This window comes from Thermobia domestica, chromosome 9, assembly GCF_964235325.1.
Source record: "Thermobia domestica chromosome 9, izTheDome1.hap1.1, whole genome shotgun sequence".
Classification (NCBI taxonomy): domain Eukaryota; kingdom Metazoa; phylum Arthropoda; class Insecta; order Zygentoma; family Lepismatidae; genus Thermobia; species Thermobia domestica.
In genome coordinates this window covers 215,033,784-215,058,801 of record NC_137462.1, presented here as the reverse complement: position 1 = coordinate 215,058,801, position 25,018 = coordinate 215,033,784, and the positions used below count along the sequence as shown (strand labels likewise).

General features: G+C 34.0%; 1 protein-coding gene across 1 annotated transcript in view; it reads right to left on the bottom strand.

Moving 5' to 3' along the window:
* Positions 1–25,018, bottom strand: part of LOC145661145 (irregular chiasm C-roughest protein) — a 944,967-nt gene that overhangs the window by 405,752 nt on the left and 514,197 nt on the right. The window contains exon 5 of the mRNA XM_081726593.1: positions 13,187–13,381. Coding sequence (XP_081582719.1) covers positions 13,187–13,381 — 195 coding nt within the window. The remainder of the gene's footprint in view (positions 1–13,186; positions 13,382–25,018) is intronic.

Below are 25,018 nucleotides of genomic sequence, written 5' to 3'. Positions count from 1 at the left end.
TGGTCAAAGTTTGGTTTGCTTCTCACTTTTATTTTGTCTTTAAAATATTTCATCTTCTGACCTTCCTTTACTCCTTTCTTTTAAACTAAACACAAATAAATTTAATTCATTTCAAATGGCAATATCAAATGAAAGTAAACAAAAGTGGCAATCTTTAAAGAGAAAATGATCTTCTGCGGGAGCTACATTCTGAGGAAGATCTAATTGATGGATTAAAGAGCATTACATGTAATGAACAAATCCATACCGTACTTACGTTAAGACAAGGACAATAACTGACAGAGAATATATGGAAACTTCTTAGTATTAAGACTCATCAGAACACACTATATCACTTATGTAGTCTTTCGTAAATAATACAAATACAGTGAAACATAATTTTGAAAGAATGCCACTTCCTACTTCTATAATACTCGTATAATGATATACGTTAACAATTGATTTTCAAATTCTTATTATAGTCCAGAAACCGTGACGCCCGTGTTGTAATGTAGTAATATGCTTCAAAATTTCTCCAATAACGGAAACAGTTTTAACCTCATTCCGTGGAATCTTGTTTGTAAAAAGATTCCTATTTTTGAAATTTATAGTATTTGTTATCATCTCTTTATTACTTAGAGTTTCTTTTAAGTAATGAGGAAAGTGTTGATGAGCTTTGATATGTAGGAAAAATACTTTATTATTACTATCATTATTATTATGAGAATAGGAGCTAAATTTGAATGTGTTATTAAAGAAGATTCAAATTCATCTTACTGTAAGCAGCACTATTTTTGTAAGATCTATTAATAGTTATCAAACGGAACTATGATAAATTGTTATTTCTGTCGTAAGTATGATTCTGGAAACACTGATAATCAATTCGTAGTAAAATGTCTGCACAGATGTTTCTTGATGTAATTCTTTACAGTAGAAGCAATGTATTTAAGAACTCTCAAGTTCTTCGTATACATGAAAACAATTCTATCTGATGTTTCAGAGCTATAAAAATCAAGTATAAAGCTGTTCTACTAAATTTTCTGAGAATTCCACGCTATATTTATAAATTTTAGCGAATGACTTGAAGAGAACATAAAAAAAATACAAAAAAGAAAGCTATATATTACATAAAGTTCAGTTAAATGAACTTCTAACTACTTTCAGATCTTAATTCAGAGGCCTTACATCTAGAGGGCGTAATTCATGATAAAATTGTCAGCCACTTTAATATTTCCACTTGGTGTAAATGAGAGATCTTCCAAATAAAACTTCGTGAATATTATCTGACCGTCTTTCTAAAATTATGATATTCTTTGTTGCTATTAAGTATTTACATAGAAGAAAATGATGAGAAGTATAATGAAGGTCCTTAACTAAAGAAGGAAGCGACGTTTACCATCCTTCGTATTTAAGATTTTGTTCAACAAAATTAATTTCGAAACGTTTTCGGCATCAAATAAAATTCCATACATTCTTCTTGTAACAATTGCCAACATGCAATACCTTCCACTCGCTCTTCAAAATGCGAGCTTGAATAAAAGTATTGTTTCGTAAAACGTTTAATTTTCCTACAAATATTCTTCTCGTAACAATTGATCACAGTAAAGCGATATCTTCCACTCGCTCTTCAAGATGTGACCTTGACTAAAATATTGTTTCGTAAAACATATTTAATTTTCCTAGAAATATTCTTCTTGTAACAGTTGATTTCAGTAAAAGCAATACTCTCCAATCACTCTTCAGGATGTGACCTTAACTAAAAGTATTGCTTCGTAAAACATTTAATTTTCCTACAAATATTCATGTTACTATTTAATTTAATGACGTACTTGTCCCCGCTAATATTTTAATAACGCCCTTTTAATCGTGAACCGCCCTAATGAGCAGTTTTGCACATACCGGTACATAAGAGATTTAAACGAATTGCAACTTATTATGTAATTTATCTAGAATAAAAATATATACGTATTATCACCTTATCTATTAGGAGAACGTGTTTACTATTTTTCACTGAGATAAGGTATGCTATTTTTCACAAATGACTAACACTGTCATTGTATAGTAAAGATGTTTTATAAAGATTAACTTAGTGTAGTGAGTACGCTGCTTAATGGTAAAAAGTTTACTTCTAGTGCGACGGCTCCTTTGTTCGATTCTAGGTCATGCACCAGGTTTGAGGCGGACAGCATCGTGTCATTGGGTTCTTCAGTTTTCTTTTACATTGTCACTTCAACAATTCTTTTACAATATTTCATTTCCATTAATTACCCGTCTGATTTTGTTACGGGGCATAATAATTGAAAGTTAAACTGAAAGATGTCGTATCGTTTTCATTAATTTAATATATTTTATCAAAGGAAAAATATGGTAGTACGTATCTCTCTCTCTCTCTGTTGGAAATAGATACTCAAAAAGCGGTAACAGAAGTACTGGAAATGGAACATAATTAGAGTACTTCCAGCAAATAAAGGATAAATTAGTCAGCATTTTAACGGTTGACAAAATAGCTATTAAAATTGTATAAATTATTGTAGATTGAAATATCATTTAGTTAACATAATTATGAATCACAAGGAGATCCCATATATTCTCACTTAGAAGATGGCAACAATGAATCCTGAGTATTGGTGGTTTTGTAGAGGAGTTAAGGGACTCACCAGCTTCTTTGGTCAAGGCAACTAACCCTAACGTTAGTACACAGAGAGCAAACAATAACAGAAACACGAAAAAGAAGTGTGGTGTGGTATGGATGTTTGTATGCGTGTGTGTGTGTGTTGCTGAGTTAGTTGTTTGAGCCATCTCTGTTAGTCTGAGGCTCTATTTGGACGCAGTATTTGTTATCTAATCTGCTTTGGGAGTTCCGGGGGCGCCGTGACCAGAAAACAAACAAGCGACGGCAGTGATGCGATTTCACTAGACTAGAATAATGTACACCGGAAATCCGTCCAGTAACATGATCAACTTAAATACGATATAGTCTTCCATTAATCATGGCAACTTCCTCCACAAAACTGAAATGTAAGCAACACTGGAATCTTATTTATTACAACTAGAGAGAGAGAGAGAGAGCATGTCAGAGAAACACAAGGGCACAGATTTTTGGTCTCGTGTGGGAGATAGGATATTTCACACAGTAATGCCTATGAAAAGATGCATATTGAGAGAAGAAAAGAGACAAACTTCAAGTTACGTCATGCACACAAATTCAACATTTCAATCTATTACACTAAGTCATTTCTCAAGAATTATAAACTTTTACTTTGCTGGAGTAATATTACACAGGGAACAGTTTTATGTATTGATAAATAGATTTTAGTAGGGGTAGTGCAACATCAAATTTTTTATTGTTTACACATATAATATTTGTTTTGCTGCGGGAGGTGAATGAACAAAATGTTTAAAAACGCGAGAAAAGGTGTAAAGAAACTACTGTAGTATGGATATGAATGTTGAAAGGAGAAAATCACTAGTGATTGGAATGAAGTGGTTCGTAACTATTAAAGTACATAATATATGGAAAGAAACCAGAACAGATAGTTTTCGTTATTCAAATTTATTATCAATGATTGATGATAAATAAAACCAAGGATATATCGACGAAAGAACAGTTACAAAACAAGAAAAGAATATCTTATAGGCCTATGAATAAAGAGTCAAAATCGCTTCAACAAGTCTCTTGCATGGAGCATCATAATCCATGATGCAGATAGATAGTCATAATGCAAAAATGCGATGAAAAACGAATGAAAGCTCTCGAAATGAAGCAAAATTTACAAAATTGGTTGGTTAAATCAAGAAAAAGTTAGTATATATTAATAAAAGTAGGAAGGATAAGAAAATTATCGAAGATAAATACAAGAGAAAAAGGCATTGTTTGGAAAAGGAAAGGAAATTGTATTCTGTGAAACGGGCAAGATAAGATTATGGAAGGAAAAGACAAAAATTTGAGTGAAGATAATATTAAAGGAAGCATTCTTATGTTAAGTTAAAGAGGTTGGCAATTGCATTGAAGTTTCACAGTTTGAGCATCAAATGACTTGGCAAGAATGAATTATTATTATTATTATTATTATTATTATTATTATTATTATTATTATTATTATTATTATTATTATGATTATAATAATAACAGTAGTAGTTTACGTGTTTATCTTATTAGCATAATTGAAGATTCGTTGTAGAAATTAATGTAAGTTCCACCTTGCAACTGTTTCACTAATTTTATTTTTTAATATGTTTATGCCTTAGTTAGATTTTCATACTTCGTTATATGCTAGGTTATATTTCTAAGCAATAATTTTTTCTATTTTATGACGCTTGGGTACAATTTACTATCTTTTGTAACTACTCTTACAGTAACTTTGTTTTTGGAACTTATACAGCGAGTCTTCAATTAACTTAGATCTCTAACTATATCCAGATAGTTGTAGGCTGGAAATCTGATGGTGCAATTTTTGACGTATAATTCTGGGACATTCGCATAAAGCAATAGCGAATAATTAACTGAGTAAATAATTCACGCGGTGACGTTTTGTCAATTGCAAGTAAATAAATTTATAAATTTTTGAGACAGTATAATACAGAGGAAGTGTTTAGAATGTAATCAATTTACAAAGGTATATTCAGAAGAAAATAGCTACTCGTATAGAAATAAAGTAAGCTCCTATATTAATTTCCTCCGTACGAATATCAGCATTATGTTTTGAGACTGTGTGAGAAACAAGGTTAGAGTCAGAAAGGCAAGCGGACTCATGTTTCCAATGAAGAGAAGAATATCGGTTACGTAAGAACTGTATGATCTAAGGTAAAATTTATATTACTTCCACATTGTACAAAAGTCCTTACGTTATATAAGAAAATGGCATACAGATTTGAATTTAGCACACTACACTAAAAAATTTTTAACTATATTATGCATAGGTGACAGAAGTCTTATATAACAACTTTGTTCGTCAGTCTGTCTGTCACCAGATATTAGGACAAAAACGGTAAGACATATCGAGATGCGGTTTCCTGGAATCGATTCAGCGTTCCAAGAACAGATTTCATCTCCTCCATTAACCCTCCTATATTTAAATATGAAGTGGTTTAAATTAGCCATTTCCGGTTCCAACGTTTATCGTCATGGAACGAAAACGGTAACAAATAGGGAGAAGTGATTTTCTGCAAATGATTCAGTGTCTCAAGGCATCATAACATGACTACTCACAAGACTCTTACCAAAGCAAGAAGTTGTTCACATGTACTATTACTTATGGTTTTAATACTGATTTACGTATTGCAAGAACCATAAAAATATAATATCAAAAGTTGCTTCTTGCAAATGCAAATGAAATGAAATCTTTGAGTTTTACGTCCCACGGTTATGCCGGTTAGGCAAAAGGAAACGGTGATTATGAGAAATGAATGAAATGGTGGAATGATGAAGGTGGGAAGAAACGATAGAACCCCGAGAAAACCCACGAGCACGGTGTTTGTCCACCACAAAATTCACTTGGGGCGGGCTGGGATCGGACCAGGGACCTTAGGCACAAGAGGTGAACACTTTACCACTGAGCCACCGCGGCCCTAAGCTGCTGCTTGCAATCGATTCACCGTCCACAGAGTAGATTCCACCTCCTCCGTTCAAGCTGTTTTCAAACCGAAAATGGTTCAAATTAACAAACAACATTTATCGCTACAAAACACAAAATTGTAATAGATAGTGACAAATGGTTTTTGGAAATGACTCAGGTCTCAAGAAAACATATCACAACCCGCTACGCTCTACCAAAACCAGAAATGGTTAAAATTTACTACACCATTCGGTTTCAATAGTGAATTCCTTAGATCAAAAATAAGACTTTTTTTTTTTGTAATCGATTCAGCTTCTGAAAGTTCCATCTTTTCCGTTAGCCCCCTATTCAAATCTGATGTGGTCTAGATTAACAATTTTTCGGTTTAAACTGTTATCACAAAAGAGCAGAAACGGTCATAGATAACGACAAACTGTTTTTCTCGGTAAATACAGCGTCGGAAGAGTACATACATCACAACCTTCAACACTATATCAAAACCCGAAGTGATTGAATTGACTAGTTCTTCTGGTTTCAATACTGATTTTCATAGAGCAAAAACTATGAGATTTCAAGAAGTTGTTCTTTCTTTTTTTCAGTCGATTCAGTATTCAAAAAATAGGCTCTGTCTCCTCCCTTATCCTTCTATTCATATTGGAAATAGTTGAAATTAACCATTTTCGGTTTCAGCATTTATCGCTATTGAACAGAAACGGTAATACAAAGCAACAGATGTTTCTTGCAATCGATACAGCGTCTTAAGAATATATTCTATCTTTGATCTTCTTACTCTGTTGCAACTAGCTGTTACACATGTACTACAGTATTTCAAGTACGAGTATTGAATTCGCATAATTTGGAAGTCTACCGTAATTTCACACTGTGAAACTAAACTTTCATAAATTACTATTTCATCTAAATAATCAATACTGGTTGCTACAATGGGGCCACGGTGGCTCAGTGGTAAAGGATCCTTGGTTCAATCACGGTTCTCGTCAAGTGAGCTTTGTGGTGGACAAACACCGTGTGCGTGGGTTTCTCGGAGTTCTCCCGTTTCCTTCCACTTTCTTCATTCCACCATTTCATTCATTTCTCATCATCACTGTCTCCTTTAGCCTAGCCGGCATAACGGTGAGACGTAAATCTTAAAGATTTCATTTTTTCTGGTTGCTATAACCATACGTTACAAATGGGTGAAACTTTGAACAAATCCTAAAACGAAGATTGATGAGAACTTTAGAAAGGTAGAATAGTTTTCACTTTTTAGTGAATAACTACGAAAATTCAAGACAGAATTATTATCATACATTGCTTTTCAGAAAAAGGTCAATAAAATGAGACTACGTTTGATATTCACGGATAAATATTCCAAACACTCCTAATTGGGTTATATATATGTATGAAACTCGTAAGAAAAAAAATAAACTTAACATATTAACGAGGAACCAAAGAAAGAGCTACTGTAGCGCATACCTCTTGGCTGTTTATATTTATTCTTCTCTCCTTTCTCTTTCCACCTCTATCTCCCAGTTTCTAACACACAATAATTTAAACTAAAAGTATTCACACACATACGTGTGAGCGCAATGACTACGAGATCGTACGCTGATGCGAAGCTATATTTTTCTTTCCTTTGGGCTAGCACGCTAGTGAATTATCTTCCTCTTCTGCAACAGACTAATGCTCCTATCGTGGAAAACTCATCTCTAGCAGTGGAGGATGGAAAAAAGAAAACTCTTCATAGAAGGGACCTAGCTGATTCTTCATTCACTCTCTTTCTTTCTATCTCCCACATACACTCGAACTCATATATATAATTTATTTGCTTCAGTGATAGCAATGCGATGGGTGTGGGTATGAAATCCCCTCAGATATTCTAGCCTCGTCTGTTCTTACCCGAGTTCCATCAATCGCATCTTGGCTGAAATGGATGATACAGCGTCCTGGTACCTGCCAGACGCACATGTTTGAAAGGCTCGCATTGTTCGAACTCCAGATATATGGTCACACACACACACACACATTATATATATATATATATATCGTATGATCCCACTTTTCTTCGTATATGCATACGAATGACAAAAGAGTTTAAATTTGACACTTTTTTATATATAAAAATGACTGAAGAATTACCCTGTCTTGTTTGAATAGTCAACCATGATAAAGAAAATCTTATAGTTTAAAATGCAATTTTCTCCTTTATTTTACTTAGTTTTCAAAGTCTAGGAAGGAGAAAAATGACTGTATAAAGTTCTTTTTACGTGGAAAATGATTTTTAGGGAATACACTTTTTACAAAAATGAACAATTGCACAATGAGAAGGAAAATGATACCATGAAGAACAAAAGTAATAATAACACGAAGAATAGAAAAATAGTGCTATGGACAGTAAAAATGGAGCACAGTAGATAGTAGGAACACTGAGTAATGGCATTCATGGAAATTATAGTAGAATGGAAACAAAAGTTAGAAAATGATATTTTTTAATGATTTATTCGTATGATTGTTTGAAAAAAATTAAGTTACTTACGAAATAAATGCCTTGCGTATGTATCCTTTCCACTAAATCAAAGAAAGGAACGAACAACTATTTTAGCAATAATGATTCTCTTTCAGTGAAAAGATAAAAACTTATAGGCAAATATTAACAAACATTCTTTTGCAATTAAATGACGTACATTGGACTAAATTGAGAAAAAGAAAACATAAGGTTTAGAAGCTGCAATAGCCAATTTAAGAGGTATTTAATCATATTGATAAATTTTTATGTCTGTATTTAAAATGGTTTTGGAGGAATTTATGCAACACGTCCTCAGTTTGCTGTAATTCAGTCTTGGAATGCAAATATAGTACACTCCTGGTCATCCGAGGTAATCGGGAAGAAAGGTACCACAGATAACGAAAATCTCGGATAATATGGAGACCTAAATAAGATGTCCATATCTCGGAATCTGTTAAGGTTAAAGACATGGAATTATGTACTTGGTTTTCACATTTAAAATGATTAGATACCGGTATGTGTTTCTCTAACCGGTAAGCTCTAAATCATAAGCTTAACTACCACAACATAATTCCATTTACAATGTACAACAGTTCATCAATGAATGTACACTAGAGGTGCACAGGGTTGTAAATGAGCGCGCTCATATGAGCTACTCATTTTTTGTGAATTTTATTATGAGCTAGCTAGTTTGAAAAAAGGTGAGCGTGAGTTGAGTTGGTTTTATGAACAGGTATTATAAATAAGCTCGTCTGCTATGAGGGATTAAATCTCGTGCACATGTGATATAGAGATATTTCCTTGTAGTCTCTTCTGAAGCAATATCAGTTAACGATAGAAAAATAAAAGGAGCCAAAGCAATCCGAGTTAACTGATCTCAATAAAACGTGAGAGTCTAAATGAGTCAGTAAGACAGTAACTATCACCAAAGCATGGATTCCCACCATCGATGCTGGATATGTGAATTTTAATATAGATGACTAGTGCTCATATGTTCTAGCAAGGTACGCCTGTTTCTAATCATTTTATCATTATTTTATTGATTACTAAAACGTTATTCATTTGCGCTTTTAACCGCTTCTTTCAATTTGCAATAATACTAGGATTTTTTTTCATTTTCAAAAATAACATGGCAAAATAGCTGCAATTAACTTTGTTTGATTATTTAATTTGTACTACGTTCTTCGTCAGCAGCAAGTCTGTTCAAGACAAAAGCAACAGTTTAAAGTGGGAACTGACCCGCTGTAGGTGCAATGTGTTCGACGCTTTTCCAGCGAAAATGTGGAACTTTGAGTATGAAAAGCACGCACTTTAACCCCTAAAGCAGGCAGGGGGCAAGTTCCATATTGTGGTTAGCTAGTGAACTTTACTTTTGAAGTCAGAAGAATAAAGATTCTAATTTCGGATCAAACATTAATTGTGTAATGGAAATGGAAAAGGCTGAAAGTGCCACAAAGTAAAATTTCCAGTATTCAATAAAAACTTCCTAAAACTGTACTTTATCCTTTAAGGTGCTGCTCCTTGCGAGTGCTCTAGAAACTAGTAGGAATTTTTCTGGCACTTTGGACCTTCTCTAGGTTATTGGCGATGTCGTTTACAACACATTCCATGCAAAAAATCGATTTTTTATTTTTTGGCACTTTCAGCCTTTTCCATTTCCACTACACAATTGCAGTCGATTTAAGAGGTTAGCTGAGAACCATGAAGCATGGAAGCTTCTCAATTGTAGCAAGTAACCTGCCAATAATGGCAGAATACCTATGATGATGATGATAAATAATAGGTGATATTTTACTATAGGTAATAGGTATAGATTGACAATAGTTATAAGTAATGTATTTAGACAATATATGCAATACGAGCTGTATGCACAATTACTTTATTATTATTACTCACTTTATAGAACACATCCAAAAACTACAAATAATAAGCAAGTTGTAGAAACAAATAAAGAAGTCGTAAATATACTTACAATCATCTGCATGACTGTTTATCTTCTCACCTGACAACAAATATTTCCTTGATGACATAAATCTAAAATACCCTCCAGTGTTGTAGACAATAGCTCTGTTGTCAGATAATACAAATTCCCTGTTTGTATCCTCCTCCCTCCTTTCCCCCATTTCGCTATGTGTAGCTCCATTTTCCTCTCACCATTGCTCACTAAGATTTGACACTTGCATTTACCCACAAAAGCAACTCCACAATGGAAAAGGACAAAGACACATTACCATGTGCCTCTCAGGGAGTAGGGTGGTGGACGAGTGAGCGAAAGTAGGGGTGTTAAGAAGAAGAAGCGGAGACACATTTTATCTTCCGGAAGTAGGCCAGTCCCGAACAACAATGGACATATTCAACAATTGACGTCCAAAGAGAAAAAGGGGAGAGAGTCTCTTTCAATATCCATCTTGTAGGTGGCAATGCATACCATGAATGATTGTATTTAATGGTCTCCAGAGTTTCATTTATCACAAAAGACAATAATAATTGGTTTAGTTTTGTTGAATTCACACAACTGATGTTCGCCTTCACACCAAAACAGAAAAAGACAACAAAAAACAAAATGTCGTTCATTTTACCCACTGTTCACCCCTCTTTCCTTTCCAATCAACACAATGTTTTTCCTCAACTTCTCCCTTTATAACGCGAACGTAAATACATCCACACAGCAACAGAGAGAGACCTAAGGCATTCGTAATATCCCATTGTTGAGACTAATTTATTTACAATCAGAGTACTAATCAATTTATTGAAAACATTTTTTATATATACAATAAAGGAATTAAACCATAGTATAGGAAAAATGAAACGAAATCTTTGAGTTTTACGTCCCACGGTTATGCCGGTTAGGCTAAAGGAGACAGTGATGATGAGTAATGAATGAAATGATGGAATGAAGAAAGTGGGAGGAAACGGGAGAACCCCGAGAAAACCCACGCACACGGTGTTTGTCCACCACAAAGTTCACTTGGCGGGGGCTGGGATCGAACCCGGGACCCCAAGCACCAGAGGTGAACCATAGTATAGGATTCATCACTATACCATACGGAATTTTCATGACAAAATAGATATGAGATGAGACAAATTCTTCCAACAGAAGCGGATACATTTTCACAGACAAAACGTCGCTTTCACGACTCTTTTGAGACGAAAGAGCCTGAACTCTTGTCCCAAAGGCAACCCAAATACTATAAAGTGGTAAGAAAGTATGACGAAAGGAAAATGAGAGAATAACAGAAGCAAACTACAACGGTAGAATGTTATTCGGGTAATTACTACAAAAGATAGTTGTTAGCTTAAGACCGTAGAGCACGAAAGCTGTCAGTCATGACAATAGTATTATACAGTGCAGGGGCAATTGTAAATATAGCGAAGTCAATGGGATTTGAATGAAGCAATTATATGATTGGTGACTATGGAGAGGTTATGGGCTATACAAACGAGTACTACCGGGTGTTTTGTCTCAAAGTGTGGCCGAACAGGAGTATGACGTCATACTTCTAAGATGACCACTAACGCCGACATCGATCTATTTTTCGCACTATACAGGCTAAAGTTCTCAAGCGATCTTCATGGGAGATGGCTCATTTTATTCCTTCTGGCTGCTGTATGTGCCTTTTGAATATATATTTGCCAAATAAATAGTTTCAGTACTTCAAAAATTAAGAAAACTATCAAAACTGAGGTAAAACTGAGTCACGTTTTCGGACTTCAATAAGCATATCGACTAAACTAGCAATTGGGCTTTAATAAGTGTCTCATTTTTCCCCATGACTATTATTTATACATATTGCATAGATATTTGTCAAATAGATAATTTTACTTATTTACAAATTTAATATAAATTCGGCACAATTTAGTCTTTTTGAAAGATAAGTAGTCAAATATCAACAACGAAAATAGTGTGAGGTATAAAATGTTAACAAATCATTATGCTGATAAATACATCAAATTAAACAAGAGTTTCTGATTATGGGGTAATTTAGTTTCGTATTGTAGTAGACCACTTCCTTATTACCATTAAAAGAAGATAAGCTTCCAAATTAAACAAAAATGAAAATTAGTAAATATGTTGGGTTGTAAAAGCAAAACCAATAGTGAAATACTCCAAATACACAAACAAACCCTTTTTATTATTACACAATTGTTTAGAAAGGAAAATAATAATAGAATTTCGACTTATAAGTCATTATCTGGGTCCGATAGTTGCATTTGATCGTCATTTTTAGTGTTGTCACGATGCTCTTTCTCGACTCTACATTTGCACAATTCTGTATATTTAAGATATTGAGTACGGCATTGCAATTGATACAATTAACGAGACATCGGTTTTTGATACAGCCAAACGTACGCACAGAATTGTGCAAATGTGGAGTCGAGAAAGAGCATCGTGACAACACTAAAAATGACGATCAAATGCAACTATCGGACCCAGATAATGACTTATAAGTCGAAATTCTATTATTATTTTCCTTTCTAAACAATTGTGTAATAATAAAAAGGGTTTGTTTGTGTATTTGGAGTATTTCACTATTGGTTTTGCTTTTACAACCCAACATATTTACTAATTTTCATTTTTGTTTAATTTGGATGCTTATCTTTTTTTAATGGTAATAAGAAAGTGGTCTACTACAATACGAAACTAAATTACCCCATAATCAGAAACTCTTGTTTAATTTGATGTATTTATCAGCATAATGATTTGTTAACATTTTATACCTCACACTATTTTCATTGTTGATATTTGACTACTTATCTTTGAAAAAGACTAAATTGTGCCGACTTTATATTAAATTTGTAAATAAATAAAATTATCTATTTGACAAATATCTATGCAATATGTATGAATAATAGCCATGGGGGGAAATGAGACACTTATTAAAGCCCCAAAACGAAAGGAATGGAAGACTATTGTAATATACTATATTTACTAAGCCTATCGAGGTCTACCACCACGCCAGGATTGGTAAAGATAACATGAGTTTCATCCAATATGTAGGGTGTATATCATTGTTGCGATTGAATTTTAAAGGAAAATCACATAAAAGACGAAAATAATTTGTTCAGAAAATTAGAATCAAATTCTTCTAAATTTACAATGACAATTTTTGTATTGTGTGTCATAATTTAATATTATTTTGGTACTTACATTGCACATCCAGACGGACTTCCACTACTCGCACCTTCTGCGCGTAGGAGTCATGAAAAGCGACGCACTTTAAATGCTTTCCGTGTTTATCCTTACTGAATGAAAGTTCCAGCACAGACGTTGCTACCCATGTCTTCGGTCTATCTAATTCCGAGGTGTTTGTTTGGTTGCTTCCAACAACTATCTCATCGTCATCTGAAAGCAGAAGTTCAAGTTTAGATTTTACAATTTAAGTTGCATTATAATAAGGACAAATACTGAATTTTTGGCTAAAAAGTAATAATTACAAAGTTGAGTTGCTTTTGAGTTTAACGTCTCTTTCAGCAGCAAGGGTATATGAGATGGGACCTACTGATTAACGTGGTATCCGAACCACATGAGCTCCAGCCGGGAATCAAACCTGAGTCTCCCACACCAAAGGCGCGTACGCTGACCACTTAGCCACGAAGGAGCTCTAATAATTACATAGTGAAAGTAATAGGTCGAACGTTACATTATGTAAGATAAAACCCTGAAATTAGAGTAATAGTTGCCTACTCAAATGCGCATGCATTCTCTGTATTTTTCTACATGGAATGCGTAATATATTAACACTAGCATGTCCGGTACACGTCATTTGAAGGTAAGAAAATTTAAAATATATAAATTTGCTCTCTTTGTTTTCTTTATGATTTTTAATATTTGTTCCCTTACCTTTCTGTTAATGGTACTTTTGTACTTTTGTCCTATTAAAGAACTCATCTTTAAAGGTAAATAACCGTCATTTGAGGGTTATTTACCTTTACTAGCCGATGCAGCAGCCAGATAAGTACTGAATGCAATTCCGTACTTATGTAAAATTGATGCAATCCCAGCAAGAAAGCAAGTAATGGAGCATGTACACACTCATTGTCAACGTCTTGCGAATAAAATCAGAAAAATCAGAAAAATAAACACACTGCTGAACAAGACTGCACTTATTTAATATAAAAACACATTTTATATCTTTATATTATATCCATAAATTAAAACACATTTTATTTTTATTTAATATAAAAACACATATCTTTACTTCATATTAAGGAAAGATATCAAAGAAATGTGTTTTTATATTAAATAAGTGCAGTCTTGTTCAGCAGTGTGTTTATTTTCCTGGAGCATGTAGTTATGAAGATTATAAAACTTCTAGAAAAAGCATTACCTTACGACGAATGAGTTTCATTCGTCAGCAAAACTTGCTGATAACCTGAAGAATCTAAAAAGTAGCATTGATGGAACTATTAAGAAGCACATACAAGAAAATCCTTCTCACTCAGAAATATTAGTGATCACCACCACACAATTCGAATCTCCAAAACCAGTGATTACACCTTACTTCATATTAAGGAAAGATATCAAAGAACGTCCTTATCCTCACTATTACTTACAATTATCTGAAAACTGATGAAAGTTTCCGGAAGAAACAAGAGAGAATTATTTTTCACAACACGAAATCTGGTGTTGATCAAATGACCAGAAAATCCACTGTTGGAGCTAGTATCAGAAGGCTGTATGTTGTAACGGAGCCACCCCAATGCAAGGACTTTTAAATGTTCTTTTACACACAACAATTAAAAATGAAAGAAATGTCTTAATAAAATCGTAACTGACAAGCTTGCAACGTTTTTCTTTCTTTCTGGACTAACCTTTTTAAATTTCAAAAACACTAGATTTTTCTGCTGTAAGAGCGGGTTACACTAAGTTCTATTACATACTTGACACTAAAATGGTATATGCGCACATGATTTTGAAATTATCCACGTGGTCCAAGTTATTACGAAGAACCTTCATTCTCAAAGTTGCATAGGAGTTAGATATGTCCAAAGGACAAAAACAGCAGCAAAATGTGTATATAACCAACATAAGACAATGCCAGATTCGGATACGCAACAAGAACATAACCAAGAAAATGTGGTAAAGTGTAAATTGTTGGTTTGTGAACGTTAGGTTAGTGAGGAAATATTGTTTTGAAAAATGTGCCAAAGCAACATTTGCCTGAAAATTCGTTTCTCAAGGTCCAAAACAATATGTGAAACTATTTGAAGATTAAAATATTATTTGCAATAAAGTTCAACAACACAAAAAACAATTTGTAGATTACTATCTAAATACAAAATAGTTTATGTCCTTGTGTAAGAACCAATGAGGGCAAATAAAGATATTTGATGAAGAAAGTAAATGTTAATGAAAATGCAGGAACCCGTCAGTTGACGACCGCTGGACGACCAGTTGAGTATACTTTTATCACAATGATACAGAAGTTGAGACAAGTAATTATGTGGAAACCAACAAACTAAGACAACTGAAATTTATGTATGAAGAAGTTTCAACTAAATTATTTGATATACCTATTAGTAATATTGTGTGAAAGTTGAACTTATAGGTACATCTAAGAAATATGATGTTCATAAAATACTATATAAATCTCGAAATGAACTACTGTACTTATTCAAAATTCAAAATTAAGTTATTAATTAGACTTATTTAACCCATTATTGGCGGAGAACCACTATTAGTTTCTGTAAGTCTCTGAGATAAGGATAACATTGTGATATTTGCTTGAGATAACTCTCATATATTCAAGTCGGGAAACCTAGTCATTCTGTCCAAGTAGCATCATTTCTGGACTAAAGAGGTTTTATGTGAAGAAGAATCATCATTCAACAAAACGAATCCAGAATCGACAGCATTCGAAAACTGCGTCATGTACTGTTTTACGAACTCACTTCTGTATATCCAAGTGGTTAGAGAACCAACGTTAAAGATGATCATGATTATCTCGATTGCAGAAAAGTATTAATACCATAGTTATCCATGTCTTTGAAGTTTAGGGAATGATGTCTTTAGTTATCTCCAGATGAGTACAAGTCAGTAATCGGTTTGTAGATAAATCTATGAATCATCAGGGAATTTAAGACGCAACCACTGAACTATGGTCCGATCTCGATGATGATCACTTCCTATGCAGTTTTTTTTACTAGGATCAATGGCAGACAGATTGTAAGCTAAATAATTCACCCTATAATCCAGGCTACTTTTGTGAAACCTAATAAGTTCCTGTGTGAATAAGTCTTTTCCGCTTATGAAGACCTCACAGCGGGACAGACTGAGTACCTCAATAGACAAAAATGCACCTTCCTTTCTGAGGCGATCTGACTCCCCAAATCAAAATGAAATACGTATATCAAGTTCGAGATGCCGGAAAGAAGGTAGTTAGTGGGAAATATATCGAGAAAGGATTTCATATTGTAACGCATGGAGAGTGAATCGCTCATTGTGCAACAAGTGAGTAGTCATTCTCGTCCAACGTGAGAACATCTGCCTGTTGATAATTGCTGGATGCTCAGGACAAGTTTCCGGTGCATTTCACGGAGTTTTGTAACGATCTGCATTGACTTTTTCACCTCAACTGAGAAAGACACAATAGATCACTACTAATATACACCACAATACTAGCAACAGCACATTTTGTGGCTGTAAAGATGATTTAGGAAATTATCCTGGACATTGATCACATTCAGCCATTATGCTGACCATTTATGATTGTCATAAAAAATCAATTTTTTATCTGAAGTGACAAACCGATGCAGAAATCTTTTTCGATTATTTTTTACACTCAGGAAACTACACACTACCAGACAGCGATTTTTGTTAGCCGGTGTCAGCTCATGTGGCACCGTTGAGTTCACTCTTCCATCTTACCTATTCCATGGAGCCGACGTACGACAATGGTATGGTGTATGGACCCTTATCGATGACGGCACAGACACTTATCGATTATCCGTCTTCATGGTGCTCCTGACGAGCTTATCCTAACTTGATGTTGGTCGATGTGAACGGGGCTGATTTTGCCATGTTTGTCACCGGCACGAAATTTGGTAAATCAACGGTGAATGATGCCATTCATGACCCAAACGGACTGTTAATGTTTTTGTGGTTTATTGTGCAGAATATCCCAGTTTGAATTCGTAACGAAAATTCACTCACCATAATGTATTCTTCATGGTGCATTTTCATACGACCCTGACTAACAAAGTGCGGTTCTACGACTGTCTGGGTGCCCCACCCTATTTGGTGGACGTTTACAGAGTTTGAACATTATACACGTGATCAAGTCCATCTCAGTATGTGTTGCTGGGGTGAGTTTCTAACCAGACCTCAAAACGGATATTGCATCAATATAATACATTCCCTTAATCTCACGTATCAATAAAGTTTAAGATTTTCTATATATGTTTAGCAAAGATAATTATGAACATTTTCTATATATGCCTAGCAGAAATAACTATTTGTCCTTTTATTTGATAACATACATTAAAATGTTTCTATATTAGCCATCTGTATAACTGAGCAAAGCCATAAACGAAAGAAATCACGGATTCACATGATATGCCGCAGTTACTTATCACAGATTCCTTTGCGTGAGCTCTGGTAATAGATCAGATAGATAGACCAGCATGTTTAGAAACCTTGACTGAAAAATGTGACAGACTGACCTTTTCCTGCCGAGAAACTTTTCATTTTACTATATAATTTAGATATTTTAGCTGAGAAAGTTTACCTAAAATCGACGGAAATAGAAGAAGAATCATGTACACGTGTGGACTTCTTTTTCATATCTTCAGTGGCGTGGATAACCACAACAAATATAAAAAGACAGCACATACTTTCATAAATCACGGAAATATTATCCGTTTCAATGCTTGTTCGGCTTTCTAGCAAATAATTTAAAATTTCTACTGATTACATGAACAGACGTAATATAATATTTAGAAGTATATCCCAATAACGCCGAAGATTTTGCACTGCTTTTTTTTAGATTACAATCGTAAGAAAATCACCTGTCGAGCAAGCTAAGAAGTTTCTATGCAATATTATAGTTTTCTGTCATTTGAGTACTCAAAACAGTGATTTGGAAAAGCGATTAACACAGTTCTTAACGCTGTTGAGAACAAATGCCTTCATTTTTTATCCAATTGATTTATATTTTTTGTTTTCTTTGAAATTAACGGATTTTTAATTACGTGATTTTACTGTTTCTTTTTCCTTTAGGTCTAGTTAAATATCCTTAACTTTTGAAAACCAATTTGTATTATACACATATGTAATTTTACTTAAATGAAATGAAATTAATAAATATTGAAATCGTACACCAGAAAATTTAATTTTCAGGAATGACGGGACATTTAAATAGGCTGAAGAAAAAACTGAGATAAGCAAACCATTAAAATTCCAATTCATTTGATAGAAAACAGAAAAAATCCCCATATAATTCAATGGGCTAAAAGCGAACTAGGCGCAGGGATTCAACAACGTCAAGTTACAAGGTTAATTTAAAGTTAGTTTCATTTTCATTGCATATTTGAAGCGTTGTCTAGAATTAAAGTAAAATATGTTTACTCATACCTTTCCCAAAACTCTTTTCTCTCTTTCTCTTTCTATTCTGAACCAAGCAAAAAGCTTTTGGCAATTATTTTTCAGAGACAATTCAATATTCTGTGGATATTTTAAATGAGAATTTTCATGCTTAAACATGGAACACGTATAAATTTCAAAAACACATTTTCACACATTAGCAGTGTGGGTAAAACATTATGTAGCTTACACCACCATTTTTTTAATTTCATTTTTTCTGTCGCTTCACATATACTGCCTGTGTAACAACCCAATCAGTTAAACTTTGTGTTTGCTGCTCATTTAAAGCAAACAAATTCTCATTCACAATTTTCATGCAACAGTTGATTTCCTCTTCAAAATGATTCCCAGAAAACATGTATATTGTAGCTTCAAGCTCTTATACAAAAGCGACCACGAAAACTTAACTACGTTGTCGGTAATTGAGATTCAAACAATCCGAAAGTGAAGTGGGAAACCAAAGTACGATTCTCTTCCAATCTGGTGGCAAATTTTTATTTATCTACGTTGGTGTACGATAGTAATGCTCAAAATGCATTTTTGATAATTTTAGATAATCATAAACTGTAAACATTTTATGTTATAAATGTATTAATTGTTCGCTTAGTTTACATTCAATATTACAACGAATGCTTAAAAAGAAGTAATTTTAGGATAACAGAAAAAAAGCATCCGGTTAATTATATTGAGTATATTAATTGTCTTGAACATAATTCAACAAACACCATTCTTCAACATTCAAATAGCACGCAGATAATTCTAATATCGCAAGGCAAAAAAAGTAACTGCATAATTCATCACTATGAGACTTACCTATGTTTCGATATTTTAATAAGTTATATTTCATTTATATTTACCTGAAGTTTCTAGGAGAAATATCAATTTTAGAGAGACGTCTAACACACAAGGAACATTATTTCATACTAATAAAAGCTGTGTAGGTGTACTCGTTAAAGAGTTTGCCTATCAATCGGGAACAATTATTATTATTCCTTTCTAGAAATTCGCGAATAGTGTGTCAAATGATTGAACGACCGGAATGTGGTGCTGACATCATTTCCCCCTAAGTACTAGGTAATCAAAGTGTGGATTTTTACATTTACTGTGCCATGCACAACATTGGCATATCCCGAGTTACACTTTTAGTAGTTGATACGAAATATTAGAGATGCATTAAAAATATCCCATAAATAACACCCAATTCGAAAAAAATCCACCACACAATGTGGAGATTATCCTGATTTTAGTTTAATGGTCCCACCACACCACGCACTTTCGAAGACAGACGGATCGTAGTGTCTGTGGCAGGCATGCTACTAGTAGTTACAGGATAATTGGATAACATGAGGAATGTAATTGCGTCTTAAAATTGCTTTGCAAGACCACGGTCTGTGTCTGCAATATTAGAACGACGCCAGCGAGCGCCTGTTATGCAATCAAGTGACTTCGAGCACGACTTGCCTCTGCGGTGCATCGACGACTATCTGGACAGAAAAAATGGTTTGGCTGCCTAACTGACGGGACAGGGAATTATCAGTGTAAGCAGAGCCACCGTAACCCCATGTGAAAGTACGATCACTAAATAATGGAATGCTCATTTCCGGCGAACGGTCAACGTAGAAATTTTCTGTTCGTCTGGTATCGGGGTCGATTTCCATAGGGTTAATTGCATCGGATGCAAACCCTAGAAATGGTTTGAAATCCAATTTAAGCAGTACTTCTCGTCTTATTTGAACTTAGTGGTGAAAAAAAAATAACAATTCAATCAACCAACTGAATAATTTAGTGATGAAGGTAAGTCAACGTTCCCTTGTTTCTCTCGTAAGATTACTCGTAAAATCTGTCCGATTAGAATATCTTTAATTGGCATTTAAAGTTGTTTCTATTTTGGCAAACTGATACCCATGCATATTATAATGGTAGACATGAAAGTGATATGAGAAAATCCAGCCTTAGATTCACACTCGCTACGAGAAGCCATAATCAGAGGAGTACGACTAGTGTGTTGTGCATTCTTGATCAATCCTGTTATCTTACTTTAGCTGTACATTTTCTGTTATCCATTTTCCAGCAGGGTACCCCACATCCCCATACATATAGGAAAATCAGTGTGCTGTACTTGGAATGCTTTCTATCTTGACCTACTGAATTTTCAAACTGAAGTCCTATAAAGTACGTATTGGATCTGGAGTGAGGGAACCTGATCACAGCCGTGCTCTAAACAATGACCATTGCAAATTTTGAAATGATCTGCAAAAACCGAGGAACCAAACCTCAAACAAACATTACCGGTTTCCTGCCCGACCAGCTAGAGGGTGTAGTCAGAAAATTGTTCTAGCGGGGCGTGATATTTTCAGAACGCTGAGAATTTTACATATTAAAAGTAAGAAAGCCTACTTTCAGAATATGAAAGCACTAAAAACTCATCATACTAATTATAAACATACACATTATTATTATAACAACTCTTTCAGTACGCTTTCTTATTGAATAGTCTTGACAATGCTTGAAGTTACAATAACAAATTGTAGGATACGCATATCAACAAGCTATCCATAAGGACAGAAAGTGTTTACGGAAGTCCATTATTTGACTTCTCATTTATATTTAAAATAAAATAATGTGCGGATCTGTCTATCTATCTGTCATCAGGTCTTTGGATATAATAGAGTCCAATAACGTCATGAAATTTTGTGGACAGAAAAATCTTTACAACATCTAATCGACTACGAAGCTGTTTTCTTTTATATTTTAGGCTCTAAGGCAGATTCGTAGGAGTCAGAAGTTATGCAGCCTGTTCCCGGTTGTTTCGGTAAGCATCCAACATTATCTCTTTGTTCTTCGGGCTTACATAACAGAGGATAAATACCCAGACAATAAAATGTTTGTTCGTGGGGACATTATTTAAGAACATTGTTCGTGCTCTCTTTTTATCCAAGATTTGAATTGAAATCGGGCAACGACAGGTTCTTACAGCTAGTATTGATGTAAACGGTTAAAAAAATTAAAAACTAGAACAAAAAATAAGATCAAGCACACACACTGATATGAGATAGTATAACATAATTAATCCGCAATTGTATACATTTAGTTAGAGAAATGAGGGTAACAAAGTGGATATTTGATTTCAGCTACTTTAATTGAAGCAAGCATAAACAAGCTTTTACCATTTAACTCGATCGGCATTAATATGTTTATCTGTTTTTTCTGCCTGTTCTACGATAACCCTCGTATAACTTATCCGATTTCAATGATACTCGGTATGTACGAATTAATCAAATACTTGGACATGACTATATTGTTTGGGGTTGTAATTCATGAAGAAAAGGGGGATCAGGGGGGGGGGCAAAATCAACCCTAAGTTGCAAGTTAAAATTTATGCATACAAATAGTTTTGTAGGATAATCTGCCTGAAGATTATTCAAGTTCGACAAAATATAGTGCACAGTTTTTAGAGCTCGGGTTACAATTTTCGAAAAGAAATATATTAACTATCCTCTCTTCAATTTTAGAAATGTGTTCCAAATATAATTTAATTTTTAAGAATAGTTTAATTACATGGCGAATAACAACACTATCCATGGCTTTGGATTGGATATTGTAACAAAAGAAACGCTGACCAAAGCTTCAACTCATACTATATTTAAATTATAACGTATAACAGTTTCGCATATCTAACATATCCTTCATCAGACTTCGGATATCAGAGAGTGTCTGATGAAGGATATGTTAGATATCCGAAAATCTTATACATTATAGTTTAAATATAGTATGTGTTGAAGCTTTGGCTAGCGTTTCTTTTGTTACAATATGGCGAATGTTTTTCTTTCAGGCTTCCGAATCAAAGAATCTTTGGATGGACCTAAGATCACTGAATCATTCCTCGCTCCTCCGGATTTTTTTTTAAAGTTCCACGACAACTTTCTTAAAAATCGATTTTTATAGAATATTATAAACAATTACTTTGAAATTTTCCCACACTCTTCAGTGCTTGGGGTTAAAAGCAGTCAGAGATGAGAGGTGAATATACCCCTGATAGGGTAAATATCCCCTCCGATTAAAAATTATATATATATATATATTTCACAATGACTTTCGGAAAAATGTAGATCGTGATGCATTATAACTCTTTTTTTTTCTAGTCCTCACAACCATCTTGTTTTTTTTGGATTTCAAATAATCGACAACCCTTGCCCTGTATGAAAAATATATTTCAAGATTATGTATGTATAGTTATTCTAATTTGACATATTATGTTTAATAATAGTCTCACGCGATTCCCAACGTTTGGAGTTGAAGTCGGCCAAAGATAAGGAATCACTTTATGTCTATTTCTCTCAATACACTAGATGTTCCGCAATAGCTTTCGTAATATAAAATCAATCGATTTTTGTAAAATATTATGTAAATTTTTTGCTGAGGATTCCCAATTTTCTTTACTGATGAAACCGAAATTGGTTACTAATGAAGGAGTTAATTCCTCCCTCGATCAAAAATAAAATGTTTTCCTAAAAGTTTCATAAAAATATTTCAATTTTTGTAAAACATAATGTGTTTTTTTCGTTGAGATTAGAAATTTAGTCGTATATATCATGGTTAAAATTGATGAGAGAAGATAGGGAGGATTGCTCACTCAACAAGTCATAGTATCGCTAATGATTTTAGAGTATTGACGTTGTTTGGTAATTATTTTCTTACATATTCTATTATAATCAGTCTTCATTTACTATAAATATGAAACATATTTAAAATGAATCCTATTTGGAGGGAGGCAGAAGTTTTAGAGTCTGATCACCCACCCCCATGGTTACGTCCCTGGATTAGCTGTTTGTGAAGCCTCTAGTGTTAGTTACATACTTTCTACCAGGATTCTACTTTCTCATGCTATGAGGCTCATTACTGAAGTTCATTGTCAGCTTCTTTCTGAAAGACAACAATGTGCAGTCATTTATGGAGATACGTCTACCCTCCTCTCACTAAAAAAATGTTGTTCCTCAGGAATTGTTCCCGGATCCTTACTTTCCCTCTTTCCGATTATCTTCAAACTACCGCGTTGCTACAAAATACCGCGTATTCTCCTGTTTGCTGACGATTGAAAACTCTTTAGAGAAATTTCTTCACAATAGCATTCCATTACCTTCCAAAATGATATGTCACTGCTTGCTTTTTGGTATAACTTGATATTTGAATTTAAATCCGAAGAAGTGCATTTCTCTTACAATCTCTCAAGAAAATATTGTAAGACTGTGCACTATTTTTCAAAATGTATATTATATATATATATATATATATATATATATATATATATATATATATATATATATATATATATTGCAAATTGCAGCAGTAGTATCATATATATATATCCTCATGAAAAATTGTACGCTAGTATTTATTAGTCAACATGGTACGTATAGAATTGTAAAGCATAAGAATTATTACTATCACTAGAATTATCAATAAAAATAATACGAATAACTTCAACATTAATATTAGAATTCCTAAAAGCAATATCATTAATTAAACTTAATAATAACAGTATATCGATAACACATGCAGGAACGTATCAATTTAATGGGAACACCTGGAGCTAGAAACACGTCAGATGTCTGGAATGGTAATGACCAGGCGGCAACAATAGCGACAGATTCTTGGTGGTGGTGTACTAGGGCAAACTCCATACTACGTGAGGACCAACAGAACAGCGGTGTGCAGTGAACGGTGATAGTATAAAATTGGCGATCTCTGATTTCCGACAAGGGCAAATTAATAATGCTGACACTTGCCGATCACGCCACTTTCCATTCTCATGCTGCCGTTTTAGGGGACCATGTGCATTCAATGCTCACCAAGTTACTTCCTGTCAATGACGCCATATAACAGCATGACAATGTGACCGTTCAAATGTTTTTGCGGAGTAGTATGATGAACATGAAAATGAAGCTGAACACTTCCGCTGGTCCATCCAATCCCCGGACCAGAGCATCAGTAAACATCTGCGGGCGGTTCGGTTTCATCTCAATCCTCTCTCTCGGAAATGATTGATGCTCTGCATACAGAATGATGCAATATTTCACTTACTGACATTTCCGACTTCTATTATTTCACCCCATGTCATATCCGAATTGTTTTGAGGGAGAAAAGTTGTTCAGTGTAATATTAATGTTAAGTTTTATTTTTTAAAGTGTTTCCATTAAATTAATCAGCATATCTCTATTGCAAGAAAATATTACATGTTCCTAACTACTTTGCAAATTGCAGCAGTAGTATCTTTGGTTCTGGTGGATAGTAATTCCTACTTAGATCTGATAACACTATGACTGAATTTAAAGAAAATAAACATTCTATAAACTGTGCTCTATGAATGTGTGTGTGTGTCGAATTGGCTGATATAGTGTA